General features: G+C 45.9%; 1 protein-coding gene across 1 annotated transcript in view; it reads left to right on the top strand.

The window, feature by feature from the left end:
- The first annotated feature begins 439 nt into the window (after positions 1-439).
- The window catches only part of CDK2 (cyclin dependent kinase 2), a 53,199-nt gene continuing 40,301 nt past the window's right edge, over positions 440-13,337 (top strand). Inside the window, exon 1 of the mRNA XM_073552206.1 lies at positions 440-758. Coding sequence (XP_073408307.1) covers positions 643-758 — 116 coding nt within the window. The 5' untranslated portion in view covers positions 440-642. The remainder of the gene's footprint in view (positions 759-13,337) is intronic.

Here is a 13,337-nt window from a genome sequence, read left to right as displayed (position 1 = left end):
ATAGTGAATGGCGGCCTCAGACTGGTATATATATATATAGTGAATGGCGGCCTCCGTGTGAACAGAGCCTTAGGCACATGCGGATTTTGCAGCTTTTTGAGCAGATCAGCTTCACAATCCAACTCCTATTCATGTCTATGGGATTTCCACTTTGCTGTTAATGATTGTTTACGTGTTTGAGACGCTGGGGTCCCTTCTGTGGAGATGATCCTGATGGAAGCCGTTCTCCAGACACAAACCTATCGGGAAAAACCGCTTCTGTACAAGACAAACTTCACACAGGAGAGCGGAGCGGTTTCCACTTCAAACGTAATAGTGTAATATGTGAGCGCTGGGTGCCGGCGGCGTGTGGCCGCTCCTGGCTCCCGCTCCCCGGCGTCACAGACACAGAACCTCCAGTATAAAGTCTTCGCTCATTCTGGCGGAATTACTGCGCGCGCGATGTAAAGGCGCCATTCAGAGCCTGACGTCACCGCAGGGGCTCCTGCTCCACCAATCGGAAGTTGCCAGGGCGTGGCCGACCGGTGGCGGGAAGTTTTCGGGGTTTGCATTATAGGGATTCCGGAAGGCTTCGTTACCGATTCCAGACGAGGTTTCCGGTCAGGCCCGGGTCCAACTGTACGGTCCTTGGCCTTAGCTGCCATGGATAACTTCCAGAAGGTGGAGAAGATTGGGGAGGGCACGTACGGGGTCGTGTACAAAGCTCGGAACCGGGAGACCGGGGAGGTGGTGGCGCTTAAGAAGATCCGCCTGGACACGTAAGCAGAGACGTGGGGGGCTGGTCATCAGTGCAGGTGCAGGGGAACTACAAGTAGCAGCATGCTCTACTTCATGGTAGGGGCTGTATCCTGCCCCTTGTTTACCTGCTGTAGTAATAAGCTTTCTAAATCCTACAAAGACACATGGTTTTTCCCCATTCCCCCTACCTTTCACTATGCAGTAGTGTCCCCCATCCTTATGTATACTCGCATATCACACATCTTGGGCCCTCCCTGGTATATATGTCCTACCATTGTGCATAAAAACAAAAAACATTCTGCTAACCTTCCTCCACTCGTTGACGTGTGGCGTCCTCTTCTGGGCCCATGCAGTAGGAGGGCCCCCCAGCTCCTACAGCTGGATGTGTGTCCGAGTACGCACATTCAGCTGAAGTGTATTACAGGGATGGGACGCTTAGGCTGAGTTCACACGTGGCGTTTTTTTCGCGTTTCCGCGGCTGTTTTAACCGCGCGATTTTGCCGAGAAAACGCGAAAAATAAGCATCCCATGCATTCCTATGGGATTCCGCAATGCTGTGCTAATGCTGCGGTTTTTACCGCGGCGGAATCGCTTCGCGGTAAAAACCGCAGCATGCTCATTAATTTGCGGTAATTTAAAATAAAAAATATTGTTATTCTCACCCTCCGACGTCTCGCGCAGCATTCCCGCCTCTCTCCACGCATCCGTTCCCAGTAATCCTTTGCGAAAATGCCCGCGATGATGTCCGTTCTCGCGGTAATTCACACGACGTCATCGCGAATTACCGCGAGACATCGCGATCCCGCGAGAACGGACGTCATCGCGGGCTTTTTCGCAAAGGATTACTGGGAACGGATGCGCGGGACGTCGGAAGGTAAGAATAACAGTATTTTTTTTTTTTTTACATTCTATCTTTTACTACTGAGGCCGCATAGGCGGCCTCAATAGTAAAAAGTTGGTCACACTCGTCAAACACTATGTTTGACGAGTGTGACCAACCTGTCAATCAGTTCTCCAAGCGATGCTACAGATCGCTTGGAAAACGCTAGCATTTTGCAAGCTAAATACGCTTGCAAAATGCTAGTTTTTTGCGCGGGAAAATCGCGGGAATTTAAAATGCGATTTTCCCGCGAAATGGAATTCCGGAACGCTCGCGGTAATTTCCGCAAGAGTTCCGGTACGTGTGCACTTAGCCTAAAATTCGCAACATGGGCACAGCAACTGCGGCATCCCATAGGATTGCATGGGAATGCGTTTTATTAGCATTTTTTTAAGCGTTTCCGCTGCGGCAAAAATGCGGCGGAAACGCATAAAAAATGCAACGTGGGCACACAGCCTCAGGGTGTATGCTATGCAGGTTAGATTCCCTAAACTTGGCTATAAACATTGTGATTAAGAGTTGGAGGTTTGGCTTACTGACTCCAGAGGCCAACAGCTGACCTCAGGGTGCCAGGCATTGGCACCTCACGGCAGTGACTTCATACATCGCCACAGCAGGCACGCCGATGTCACCAGCCAGCCTTTGATTGGCCAGCGGGGTGTATAAGGCTGTGTTCATACACAGCGTTTTTTTAGCGGTTTTTACCGCGGTTTTCACTATAAAACCGCTAAAAATAAGCTGCACAGTTATTTCTATGCATTTTGCACTTTGTGTGCACATTGATGCGTTTTTTCCCGCGAAAAAAACGCATCGCGGTAAAAACCGCAGCATGCTCATTAATTTTGCGTTTTTTTCCGCGGTTTAGGCTTCTCCCATGCTTTTAGAAACCGCTGCGGTAAAAAAACGCATCAAAACCGCAGCGGAAAAATAGGTGCGGTTTCTGGGAAGGGATTCAGGTTTTTGTGCAGAAATTTTACCCTAAGGCTAAGTGCACACGTACCGGAACTCTCGCGGAAATTACCGCGAGAATTCCGGAATTCCAGTCCGCGGGAAAATCGCATTTTAAATTCCCGCGATTTTCCCGCGGAAAAACTAGCATTTTGCAAGTGTATTTAGCTTGCAAAATGCTAGCGTTCTCCAAGCGATCTGTAGCATCGCTTGGAGAACTGATTGACAGGTTGGTCACACTCGTCAAACATAGTGTTTGACGAGTGTGACCAACTTTTTACTACTGAGGCTGCCTATGCAGCATCAGTAGTAAAAGATAAAATGTAAAAAAAAAAAAAAACGGTGTTATTCTTACCCTCCGACGTCCCGCGCAACCGTTCCCAGTAATCCTTTGCGAAAATGCCCGCGATGACGTCAGTTCTCGCGGGATCGCGACGTCTCGCGGTTATTCGCGATGACGTCGCGCGAATGACCGCGAGACTTCGCGATCCCGCGAGATCGGACGCCATCGCGGGCATTTTCGCAAAGGATTACTGGGAACGGGAGCATGGAGAGAAGCGGAAAGACTGCGCGGGACGTCGGAGGGTGAGAATAACAATATTTTTTATTTTTAAATTCTTTTTTTTACAGGGATATGGTACCCAAAGCCCGGAGGACAGTCTCCTCTCCTCCGGACCGTGGGTACCATCCGCAATTGTTCTGCTTACTTTCCGCATGGTGTGCACAGGCACATGCGGGAAGTAAGCGGAACAATGCATTCCTATGGGTGCGGGATTGCCGCGATTCCGCAAATTAATGAGCATGCTGCGTTTTTTACCGCGAAGCGATTCCGCCGCGGTAAAAACCGCAGCATTAGCACAGCATTGCGGAATCCCATAGGAATGCATGGAAAGCTTATTTTTCGCGTTTTCAAGGCAAAATCGCGTGGTTAAAACCGCCGCGGAAACGCGAAAAAAACGCTACGTGTGAACTCAGCCTTACAGCTGCAGAATCGCATAGCGGTAAAATCCGCAGCATGTTGATTATTTCTGCGGAATTGCGGCGATTCCGCGGCCATAGGATTGCATTGAAACACTCGCTTTACGCATGTGGCTATGCCCACCATGCGTAAAGTGAGCGCTTCATCTGCGGATGGTACCCAGGGCTACTTCATCAGAGGTCATTCGTGCAATGCATACCTGGGAATGGAAGTTGCTGGCAGCACCAATGAGGGGCGGGAGGATTATGGGAGCCGACAGAGGGTAAGTATATCTCTATTTTTTTATTTTTTTTAATTATTTTTAACAGCCTATCTTTTACTATTGATGCTGCATAGGCAGCATCAATAGTAAAAAGTTAGTCCCACTTGTCAAGCACTATGTGTGACCAGCCTGTCAATCACTTTTCCAAGTGATGCTTCAAATCGCTTGGAAAAGCGCAAGCATTCTGCAAGCTAAAAACGCTTGTGTTTTGCGGGAAAACGCATGCGAATCCCTCATGCGTTTTACCCGCGGCAGGAAGTTGCGGGAATGCTGCAGACATTTCCGCAGCATTTCTGCAACGTGGGAACATGGCACATCCACCCGAGTTATGAAGACAAAATTAGTAACACTCCTAATGATGAATGCCTGTGTATACTGCCAAGCAGACTTTAAACAAAAAAATAAGAGGTTGGCCCCCTATTTCTTGACGACCATGGCGCCCCCATTCCACGGCGGCTGCCCCTCAATGACTCTGACTCTGCAGGTCCCCAACCATGAGACCTATGCACCAAAGGTTAGGCAGTCTATCCACACTAGTATACATACATTTATCTGATCACCAGAAAAGGAGTGTCCTAAATAACTAGACTTGACAACATGCAAAAAAAAATTACAAAAACGTGATCAAGTTCCTTATATTACTATTTGAAAGCTAGAACCGGCTCAAATCTGCTAAAAGCTGATTACCTGCCTGACATCAGAGGTTGGCACCCTATTTAACCTCTTTATGACCGGAGCTTTTTTCGATTTTCGTTCCCATTCTTCCCAGAGCCATAACTTTTTTTATTTTTCTGTCAATATGGCCATGTGAGGGCTTGTTTTTTGTGGGACGAGATGTACTTTTGAACGACACCATTGGTTTTACCTTGTCGTTTACGAGAAAATGGGGGGAAAAAAATTCCAAGTGCTGTGAAATTGCAAAAAAAGGGCAATCCCACACTTGTTTTTTGTTTGGCTTTTTTGCTAGGTTCACTAAATGCTAAAACTGACCTGCAATTATGATTCTCCATTGCGAGTTCATAGAAACCAAACATGTCTAGTTTCTAAGTAGTGAAAAAAAAATTCCAAACTGTGCTTTAAAAAAGAAAAAAAAAAATTGCGCCATTTTCCGATACCCGTAGTGTCTCCATTTTTCATGATCTGGGGTTGGTTGAGGGCTTATTCTTTGCGTGCCGAGCTGACGTTTTTAATGCTGCCACTTTTGTGCAGATGCATTCTTTTGATCGCCCGTTATTGCATTTTAATTCAATTTTGTGGCGACCAAAAAAACGTAATTCTGGCATTTTGATTTTTTTTTTTGCCCGCTACGCCATCTAGCGATCAGGTTAAATTTTTAATTTTTTTTTTTTTTTTTTTTTTTAATATTGATCGGGCGATTCTGAAGACGGCAATTCCAAATGTGTATGTTTGAGAGAGATTATATATATATATATATATATATATATATATATATATATATATATATAGTCAGTTGTGGCCAAAAGTATTGACACCCCTGTAATTCTGTCAGATAATACTCAGTTTCTTCCTGAAAATGATTGCAAACACAAATTCTTTGGTATCATTATCTTCATTTAATTTGTCTTAAATGAAAAAACACAAAAGAGAATGAAGCGAAAAGCAAAACATTGATCATTTCACACAAAACAGCCTAATACTTGGTTGCACAACCTTTAGCCAGAATAACTGCGACCAACCGCTTCCGGTAACCATCAATGAGTTTCTTACAATGCTCTGCTGGAATTTTAGACCATTCTTCTTTGGCAAACTGCTCCAGGTCCCTGATATTTGAAGGGTGCCTTCTCCAAACTGCCATTTTTAGATCTCTCCACAGGTGTTCTGTGGGATTCAGGTCTGGACTCATTGCTGGCCACCTTAGAAGTCTCCAGTGCTTTCTCTCAAACCATTTTCTAGTGCTTTTTGAAGTGTGTTTTGGGTCATTGTCCTGCTGGAAGACCCATGACCTCTGAGGGAGATCCAGCTTTCTCACACTGGGCCCTACATTATGCTGCAAAATTTGTTGGTAGTCTTCTGAATTCATAATGCCATGCACACGGTCAAGCAGTCCAGTGCCAGAGGCAGCAAAGCAACCCCAAAACATCAGGGAACCTCCGCCATGTTTGACTGTAGGGACCGTGTTCTTTTCTTTGAATGCCTCTTTTTTTTTTCTCCTGCAAAACCTATGTTGATGCCTTTGCCCAAAAAGCTCTACTTTTGCCTCATCTGACCAGAAAACGTTCTTCCAAAAAGTTTTAGGCTTTTTCAGGTAAGTTTTGGCAAACTCCAGCCTGGCTTTTTTATGTCTCTGGGTAAGAAGTGGGTCTTCCTGGGTCTCCTACCATACAGTCCCTTTTCATTCAGACGCCGACGGATAGTACGGGTTGACACTGTTGTACCCTCGGACTGCAGGGCAGCTTGAACTTGTTTGGATGTTAGTCGAGGTTCTTTATCCAACATCCGCACAATCTTGCGTTGAAATCTCTTGTCAATTTTCTTTTCCGTCCACATCTAGGGAGGTTAGCCACAGTGCCATGGGCTTTAAACTTCTTGATGATACTGCGCACGGTAGACACAGGAATATTCAGGTCTTTGGAGATGGACTTGTAGCCTTGAGATTGCTCATGCTTCCTCACAATTTGGTTTCTCAAGTCCTCAGACAGTTCTTTGGTCTTCTTTCTTTTCTCCATGCTCAATGTGGTACACACAAGGACACAGGACAGAGGTTGAGTCAACTTTAATCTATGTCAACTGGCTGCAAGTGTGATTTAGTTATTGCCAACACCTGTTAGGTGCCACAGGTAAGTTACAGGTGCTGTTAATTACACAAATTAGAGAAGCATCACATGATTTTTCGAACAGTGCCAATACTTTTGTCCACCCTCTTTTTTATGTTTGGTGTGGAATTATATCCAATTTGGCTTTAGGACAATTCTTTCTGTGTTTTTTAATTTAAGACAAATTAAATGAAGATAATAATACCAAAGAATTTGTGTTTGCAATCATTTTCAGGAAGAAACTGAGTATTATCTGACAGAATTGCAGGGGTGTCAATACTTTTGGCCACAACTGTGTGTGTATGTATATATATATATATATATATATATATATATATATATATGTATGTAATAAAAAAATTTTTATTTTGAATTGGGCGAAAGGGGGGTGATTTAAACTTTTATATTTTTAAAAACTATTTCTTTAACTTTTGGCATGCTTCAATATAGCCTCCATGGGAGACTAGAAGCTGCCATAGCCCGACCGGCTCTGCTACATAGAGGCGATGCTCAGATCGCCTCTATGTAGCAGAATTAGACTTGCTATGAGCGCCGACCTCTGGGTGGGGCTCATAGCACTCCGACATCAACAACCATAGCGGTCTCAAGAAGACCTGGTTGTCATGCCGACGCATTGGTGACCCGCGATCACGTGACGCGGGTCACCGGTGAGCGTATTTCCGGCCCGATGGCCGGAAGCACTTGTTAAATGCCGCTGTCAGTTTGACAGCGGCACTTATCTAGTTAATAGCCACAGGTGGAACACGATTCCTCCCGCGGCTAGTGCGAGCACATGTCATCTGTTCAAAACGGCTGGCATGTCTCGGCTTTGAGGTGGGCTCACCGCTGGAGCCCACATCAAAGCAGGGGATACTGACATCGGACGTACTATACCGTCCGATGTCAGTAATGGGTTAATTGCTGCAAGGATCTCAGTATGCTAGATTTCTTTATACAAGTGCTTCTCTCTAAATTAGAATATCATCAAAAAGTTAATTTATTGAGAACGAAGAATAGATATGTTTAGTGTTCCATATATATTGTCCGTATTACTAATGAGAGAATATACTTTAGGAAGCATTAATGGAAACTTACACTTGTTTTCTAAGGTGTTTTCTCATTTCTAAATATGTAAAAAAGTTCTATTTCTGGAAGGTCGTATTTTATTTTGCCGTATTGAAAGGTCATAAAAGACTTCCCTATAAAATTAATTTGAAGAAAGTTACTGTATTTTGAGGATTATAAAACGCACCCCAAATTTTGAGAAAAATAGGGGAAAAAAATTATTTCTTAATGGTGGTGCCTCTTATAATCCATGCGTCTTGCTTACCAGGGGTGGTGGCTGCGGTCAAGCGGGGTCTCAGGTTCGCTGCTGGAGGAGGCAAGAGTGGCAAGTTGCCGCAAACTGGGATGAGGGGATTTTCTGATGTGCGCCGCTGCGTGTGCAAATGACGGCGGTGCGGAAGGCTCCTCCAGCATTTTGTGAAAGCCCAGAGCACCCCTGCACATCCTTTATAGTGATGTGGTGGCCTCCAGGAAAATGGACCGCCGGGGGCAGCGCATGCTTAGATTGAGATCTCGTTCTGAGCATGTGCCGCCCCTGGCATCCATTTTACCAGAGGCCACCGCATTGCAGTAATGGATATGCAGGGGGCTCCGGGCTTTCACAAAATGCCGGTGGAGCTTCCCCCGCTTACAGAGCCCGCAGCCGTTTTCACCCACAGCAGCAGCGCACATCGGAACACCCCCTCATCCCAGCCTGCGACCTGCAGCAACGCGCCACTCTTGCCTCCTCCAGCAGGGACCCTGCTCCACCGCGGCCAGTAAGGTATATCTGCATTATAAGACGCACCCCCATTTCCCCCCCCCCCCTAAATTTGGGGGATATAAAAGTGCGTCTTATAATCCATAAAATACGGTAACTTATTCAGTTCTTCAATACAAAAAGTGAAACTAGTATTATATAGTCTTTACAAACAGTGATCTATTTTGTGTTTTTCTGTTAATGTTGATGATTATGGCTTACAGCCAATGAAAACCCAAAAACAATTATATCAGTAAGTTACAATAATTAACAAAAAAACACCTGCAAAGGCTTCCTAAGCGTTTAAAAAGGTCCCTTAGTCTGTTTCAGTAGGCTCCACAATCATGGGGTAGACTGCTGACTTGACAGATGGCCATAAGACAGTCATTGACACAACACAAGGAGGTAAGCCACAAAAGGTCACTGCTAAAGAAGCTGGCTGTTCAGAGTGCTGTATCCAAGCATATTAATGGAAATTTGAGTGGAAGGAAAGTGTGGTAGAAAAAGGTGCACAAGCAACCGGGATAACTACAGTCTTGAAAGGATTGTTAAGAAAAAGGCCATTCAAAAACTTGGGAGATTCACAAGTAGTGGACTGCTGCTGGAGTCATTGCTTCGAGAGCCGCCACACACAGATGTATATAGGACATGGGCTACAAGTGTCACATTCCTTGGGTCAAGCCACTCATGACCAATAGAAAACGCCAGAAGTGTTTTACCTGGGCCAAGGAGAAAAAGAATTGGACTGTTGCTCAATGGTCCAAGGTTTTGTTTTCAGATGAAAGTAAATTTTGTATTTCATTTGGAAATCGAGGTCCTAGAGTCTGGAGGAAGAGTGGAGAGGCACATAATTCATGCTGCTTGAGGTCCAGTGTGAAGTTTCCACAATCAGTGATGGTTTGGGGAGCCATGTAATCTGCTGGTGTAGGTCCACTGTTTTTTTTTATCAAGACCAATGTCAGCGCAGCCGTCTACCTTGAAATTTTAGAGAACTTCATGCTTCCCTCTGCCGACAAGCTTCTTGGAGATATAAATTTATTCTCCAGCAAGACTTGGCACCTGTTCACACTGCCAAAAGTACCAATACCTGGTTTATACACAACAGTATCACTGTGCTTGATTGGCCAGCAAAATCGACTGACCTTAACCCCATAGAGAATCAAGAGAAAGTTGAGACACCAGACCAAACAATGCAGACAAGCTGAAGCCTGCTATCAAAGCAACCTGGGCTTCTATAACACCTCAGCAGTGCCACAGGCTGATCGCCTCCATGCAACGCCGCATTGATGCAGTAATTGGTGCAAAAGGAGCCCCAACCAAGTATTGTGTGTATTCTAATTTACTGAGATAATAACTTTTGAGTTTTCATTGGCTGTAAGCCATAATCATCAACAGTAACAGAAATAAACATCACTGTTTGTAATGACTCTGTATAATGAGTTTCGCTTTTTGTGTTGAAGAACTGAGCTAAATTAACTTTTTGATATTCTAATTTTGTGAGAAGCACCTGTACCATTTAATAGCTAGTTGCATTTATGATTATTTTGTAGTGACCAGAGTTATAGCTGCCAGTTTGGTGCTGTCACCTGATGTCTGTCTAATTTTTTTTTTTTCCCTTTTAGGCTGCAATTTCTACCCCTCTTGATTCTATGGGGTTTTTTTGGTTTGCATTGGGATTATTTTTCTGTTCAATTGATAGGTTTATTTTTTTGGGGGTCACTTATATTAATGGTTTGGTATTGTAATTTTGTATAATCATTTGTCATATACTTTTTTTTTTTCTGTAGCATTAACTGGTAGTGGAAATTGGTCTGATAAAGGATTTGTTTTTTGTGTATGCCATAAATCTGTTTTATAATTTATGCAATGGACGTGTCTAAATGTCTAAATTTTGTTTTGGCTTGTACTTTCTAATAAAATATTCCTGCAAGAGGAGAAATATCGTAGAAAAGCTTTCCCTAATATTGTTTATACTGCAACATGTTACTGGTCACACTATACCCAGTCTTCAGACAATGCAGCTGCGGTGCAGGTTGTTACCCTGTAATTTTGCTAATTTTTTTTCCATCACCAAAAACTTCAGTTGCTCCAAAACATATGATTGGCTATACAGTAACATAACTCTGCTAGACTTTTACCAAAACATGCACAAAATATATTTTCTCCATCGCCTCATTGGGGGACAGACCATGGGTGTAATGCTGCTGCTTCTAGGATGCTGACACTAAGTTGAGACAAAAAAGTTAGCGCCTCCTCCGCAGTATACTCTCTCCTGCTGGCTCCAAGTGAACCAGTTCTTGCTTAGTGCCCGTAGGAGGCACACTGGTCTGGTATTCAGACCATTTATTATTTTACTTTTTTCATTTTTCACATGGATGACAGGGGCAACTAACAGGAAAGCACGTGCGAGAGTCCCTCCACGTATCCTCTCCAGCAACATGGAATGCCATGCCTGAGCTGACTTATGGGCGAACGGGTCCTTCAAAGGGCACCGATCTCCCTGCATCGACATACGGACGAGCACATGGAGTGCCGCCTTCATGTATCCTCTGCCGCAGCCAGGCCTATGCTGGACAACCAAGCCTGTCTCCATTATAAAGGATTGAACCCATATGATGCACAGAGGCTCTCTCTATGGCATCCGAGCAGCTCCACTGCATCACCACTGTTAAAGCGGATGATTCAAGAAGGCGGACGGTTCTTCTCCATTTCCCTGTCAAAGGGATTGTGGATAGAGTGCCCTGCACCTTCCAAGTAATGCCGCAGCTCACCTCAACAGAGAAGTCTTCGATACGGATCGAACAGGCGACTGTGTAATGAGTCCGAAACCCACAGTTCCGGGCTCTGGAATCCCATAGGACGTGGTACCCCGGATCCGGTAACAGCTGCAAGGATCCGGTAAGAATCGGGGGTTTTGTGGCAGGAGGGCCCGATAGCGGCGCTTGGTAGGTCGCGCTAACAGCGGGGACCAGAGAGGATTGTAGAGGCTCCGCCGCATTTTTTCTCAGACCTCCAGGTGCGTGCCGGTCCAAACCGAAAATTTAACTCCCGGCTTTCAACCTTGCGTAGGCCGCATCCCGGAAAGCTCCGCCCCCTTCGTTGTTTCCCCTGGGGCACCGCCTACGTAGGCCCCTCTCGTTTGGGACGAGAAGCGCTCATCAAGCTCTTGGTGGCCATTTTCTTCTCTAGGCTGCATCCATACAGGATCCACCCCCATGCGTCGTCAGTCCACAGTCCCGTATCCGGCGCTTCTCATTTGGAACAAGAAGTGCTCATCAAGCTCTTGGCGGCCATATTTCTGGAGACTCTGGCCGCCTCTGGACTTGTCGGGGGACTCCGGATGCAGCTCCTGGCCAGGAAACCGTGCCCTGGGGGGGATAGGCACCCGGCCCACTCTTCAATGCTTCATTACCGCGCACCTGCCTCTCAAGCTCCCCCTGCCTCTCAGCCTGACCACGGCTGTCTCAAGCCGCCGCCGTCCTCACTGCTGGCCGCAACCGTCTCCAGCTGCCGCCGTCCAGACTGCGACCCTCTCCCCCCGCCGCGGCTACGGTCGTCTCCATAAAACTGCAACAGCTGATCCAGTGCAGCACAGAGGACCTAGGTAATGGAGTTTATTTCTTTGCAGTATCTCTGCTTTTGCCCATGGCAAGGATAGCTTTCCTTCCTTCTTCCCTTCCCTTATCCAGTGACTATTCCGCTGACCAGTCAGAGTGGAGCCGCACCAGATCGCAGGCTAATACGACCGGCCAGTCTGTTACCATCGAGCACAGAATTATTAATTCTGCACAATCCCCAACGCAGTCTTAGGCCCTCCGCCGCTACTGAACTGACTCAGCAGAGAACCCCTTTCATGGAGCTTCTGCACTGGGGTAAGACCTGGATGGCGCTATATATAATAAATATATTAGTCCTTCCCTACATGGGCTCTGCTACATACTATCCTCTGCTGTTACTGACCCATACATGCCTATCCCTAAAGCATTCAGAATGGATAGTGGCCTCAGGGATAGAGTTCTTGCCTCAGCAGCACATACACTAAAAATGGTCATTGCACAGGGATGGCATGCAGCATTCCACTAGCCAGTAGAGCTGTTGGCTGAGTGGTTAAGCTACTGGCCGCAAGCAATCTAGAAACGTACAGGCGTCTAGATATCGGATTCGTAGTATGTTACCCAATCATTCAAGTGTTTTTTGCTCCAGTGAGTTTAGTCTCTTGCTCCACAAGTTTGCTGCTTATTTTGGGTATAAATCAAAGGTTTCTCTGGATCAGAGTTCCGGAAAGTACCGAATTTGTTTCCTAAGGAAGTCAACCAGAGACTGGTGGTTGAAAAAGATTCCGGTCCTGTACCGAATCACTCAGCGTCCTACAGTGGACATTATGCCCTTAAAGAGCGTTTATCATTCATCCAGAGATTCGTGTTGTAGTCAATTGTCTCAGGAATCGACGGGTCACATGACTCGCAGTAAAAAGCCTCTAGAAGTGAGGCCTCCCCCTTGAGCTGAACCTCCTGTCGTAGCCCACCAGCACTTCGACTGGCATCTAGAATCCTTTTATCCTGGCTGGATGGATCATCGATTAAAAGCCCTCGGACGTCAGATGGAGTATCTGTGTCTCCGTCCTGTAGACTTCGGAACATCATTCTTCCCTTTTTGCATACAGCTAGCTGCGCTGTACTATCAGCCATGTCACCATCATCAGTAGGGCATTATGGTTCAGACAATGGGAAAGTGGACTGCGCCCAAAAGGGTCCCTGACCTTTTCCTTCCTATAGGCCCAAGTAGAAATGTAAGGATCCTATAGAATTTTCGGATCTGTGGGACCTAGGTCTCTCACATTTTCCGCTCAGTGATTCTTAGCGTTATCCTCTGGTACTTCCAATGTAGATGGCCGCCTATGTCGGGGTCCTCGGGCTGCTCTTCAGCCATTCGCATCGAGCGGGCATGAGACC

This window comes from Dendrobates tinctorius, unplaced genomic scaffold (assembly GCF_039654945.1).
Source record: "Dendrobates tinctorius isolate UK_male_01 unplaced genomic scaffold, ASM3965494v1 ptg000187l, whole genome shotgun sequence".
Classification (NCBI taxonomy): Eukaryota; Metazoa; Chordata; class Amphibia; order Anura; family Dendrobatidae; genus Dendrobates; species Dendrobates tinctorius.
Note: the sequence above shows the minus strand (reverse complement) of the source record. Positions and strands in the feature narration are given on the sequence as shown.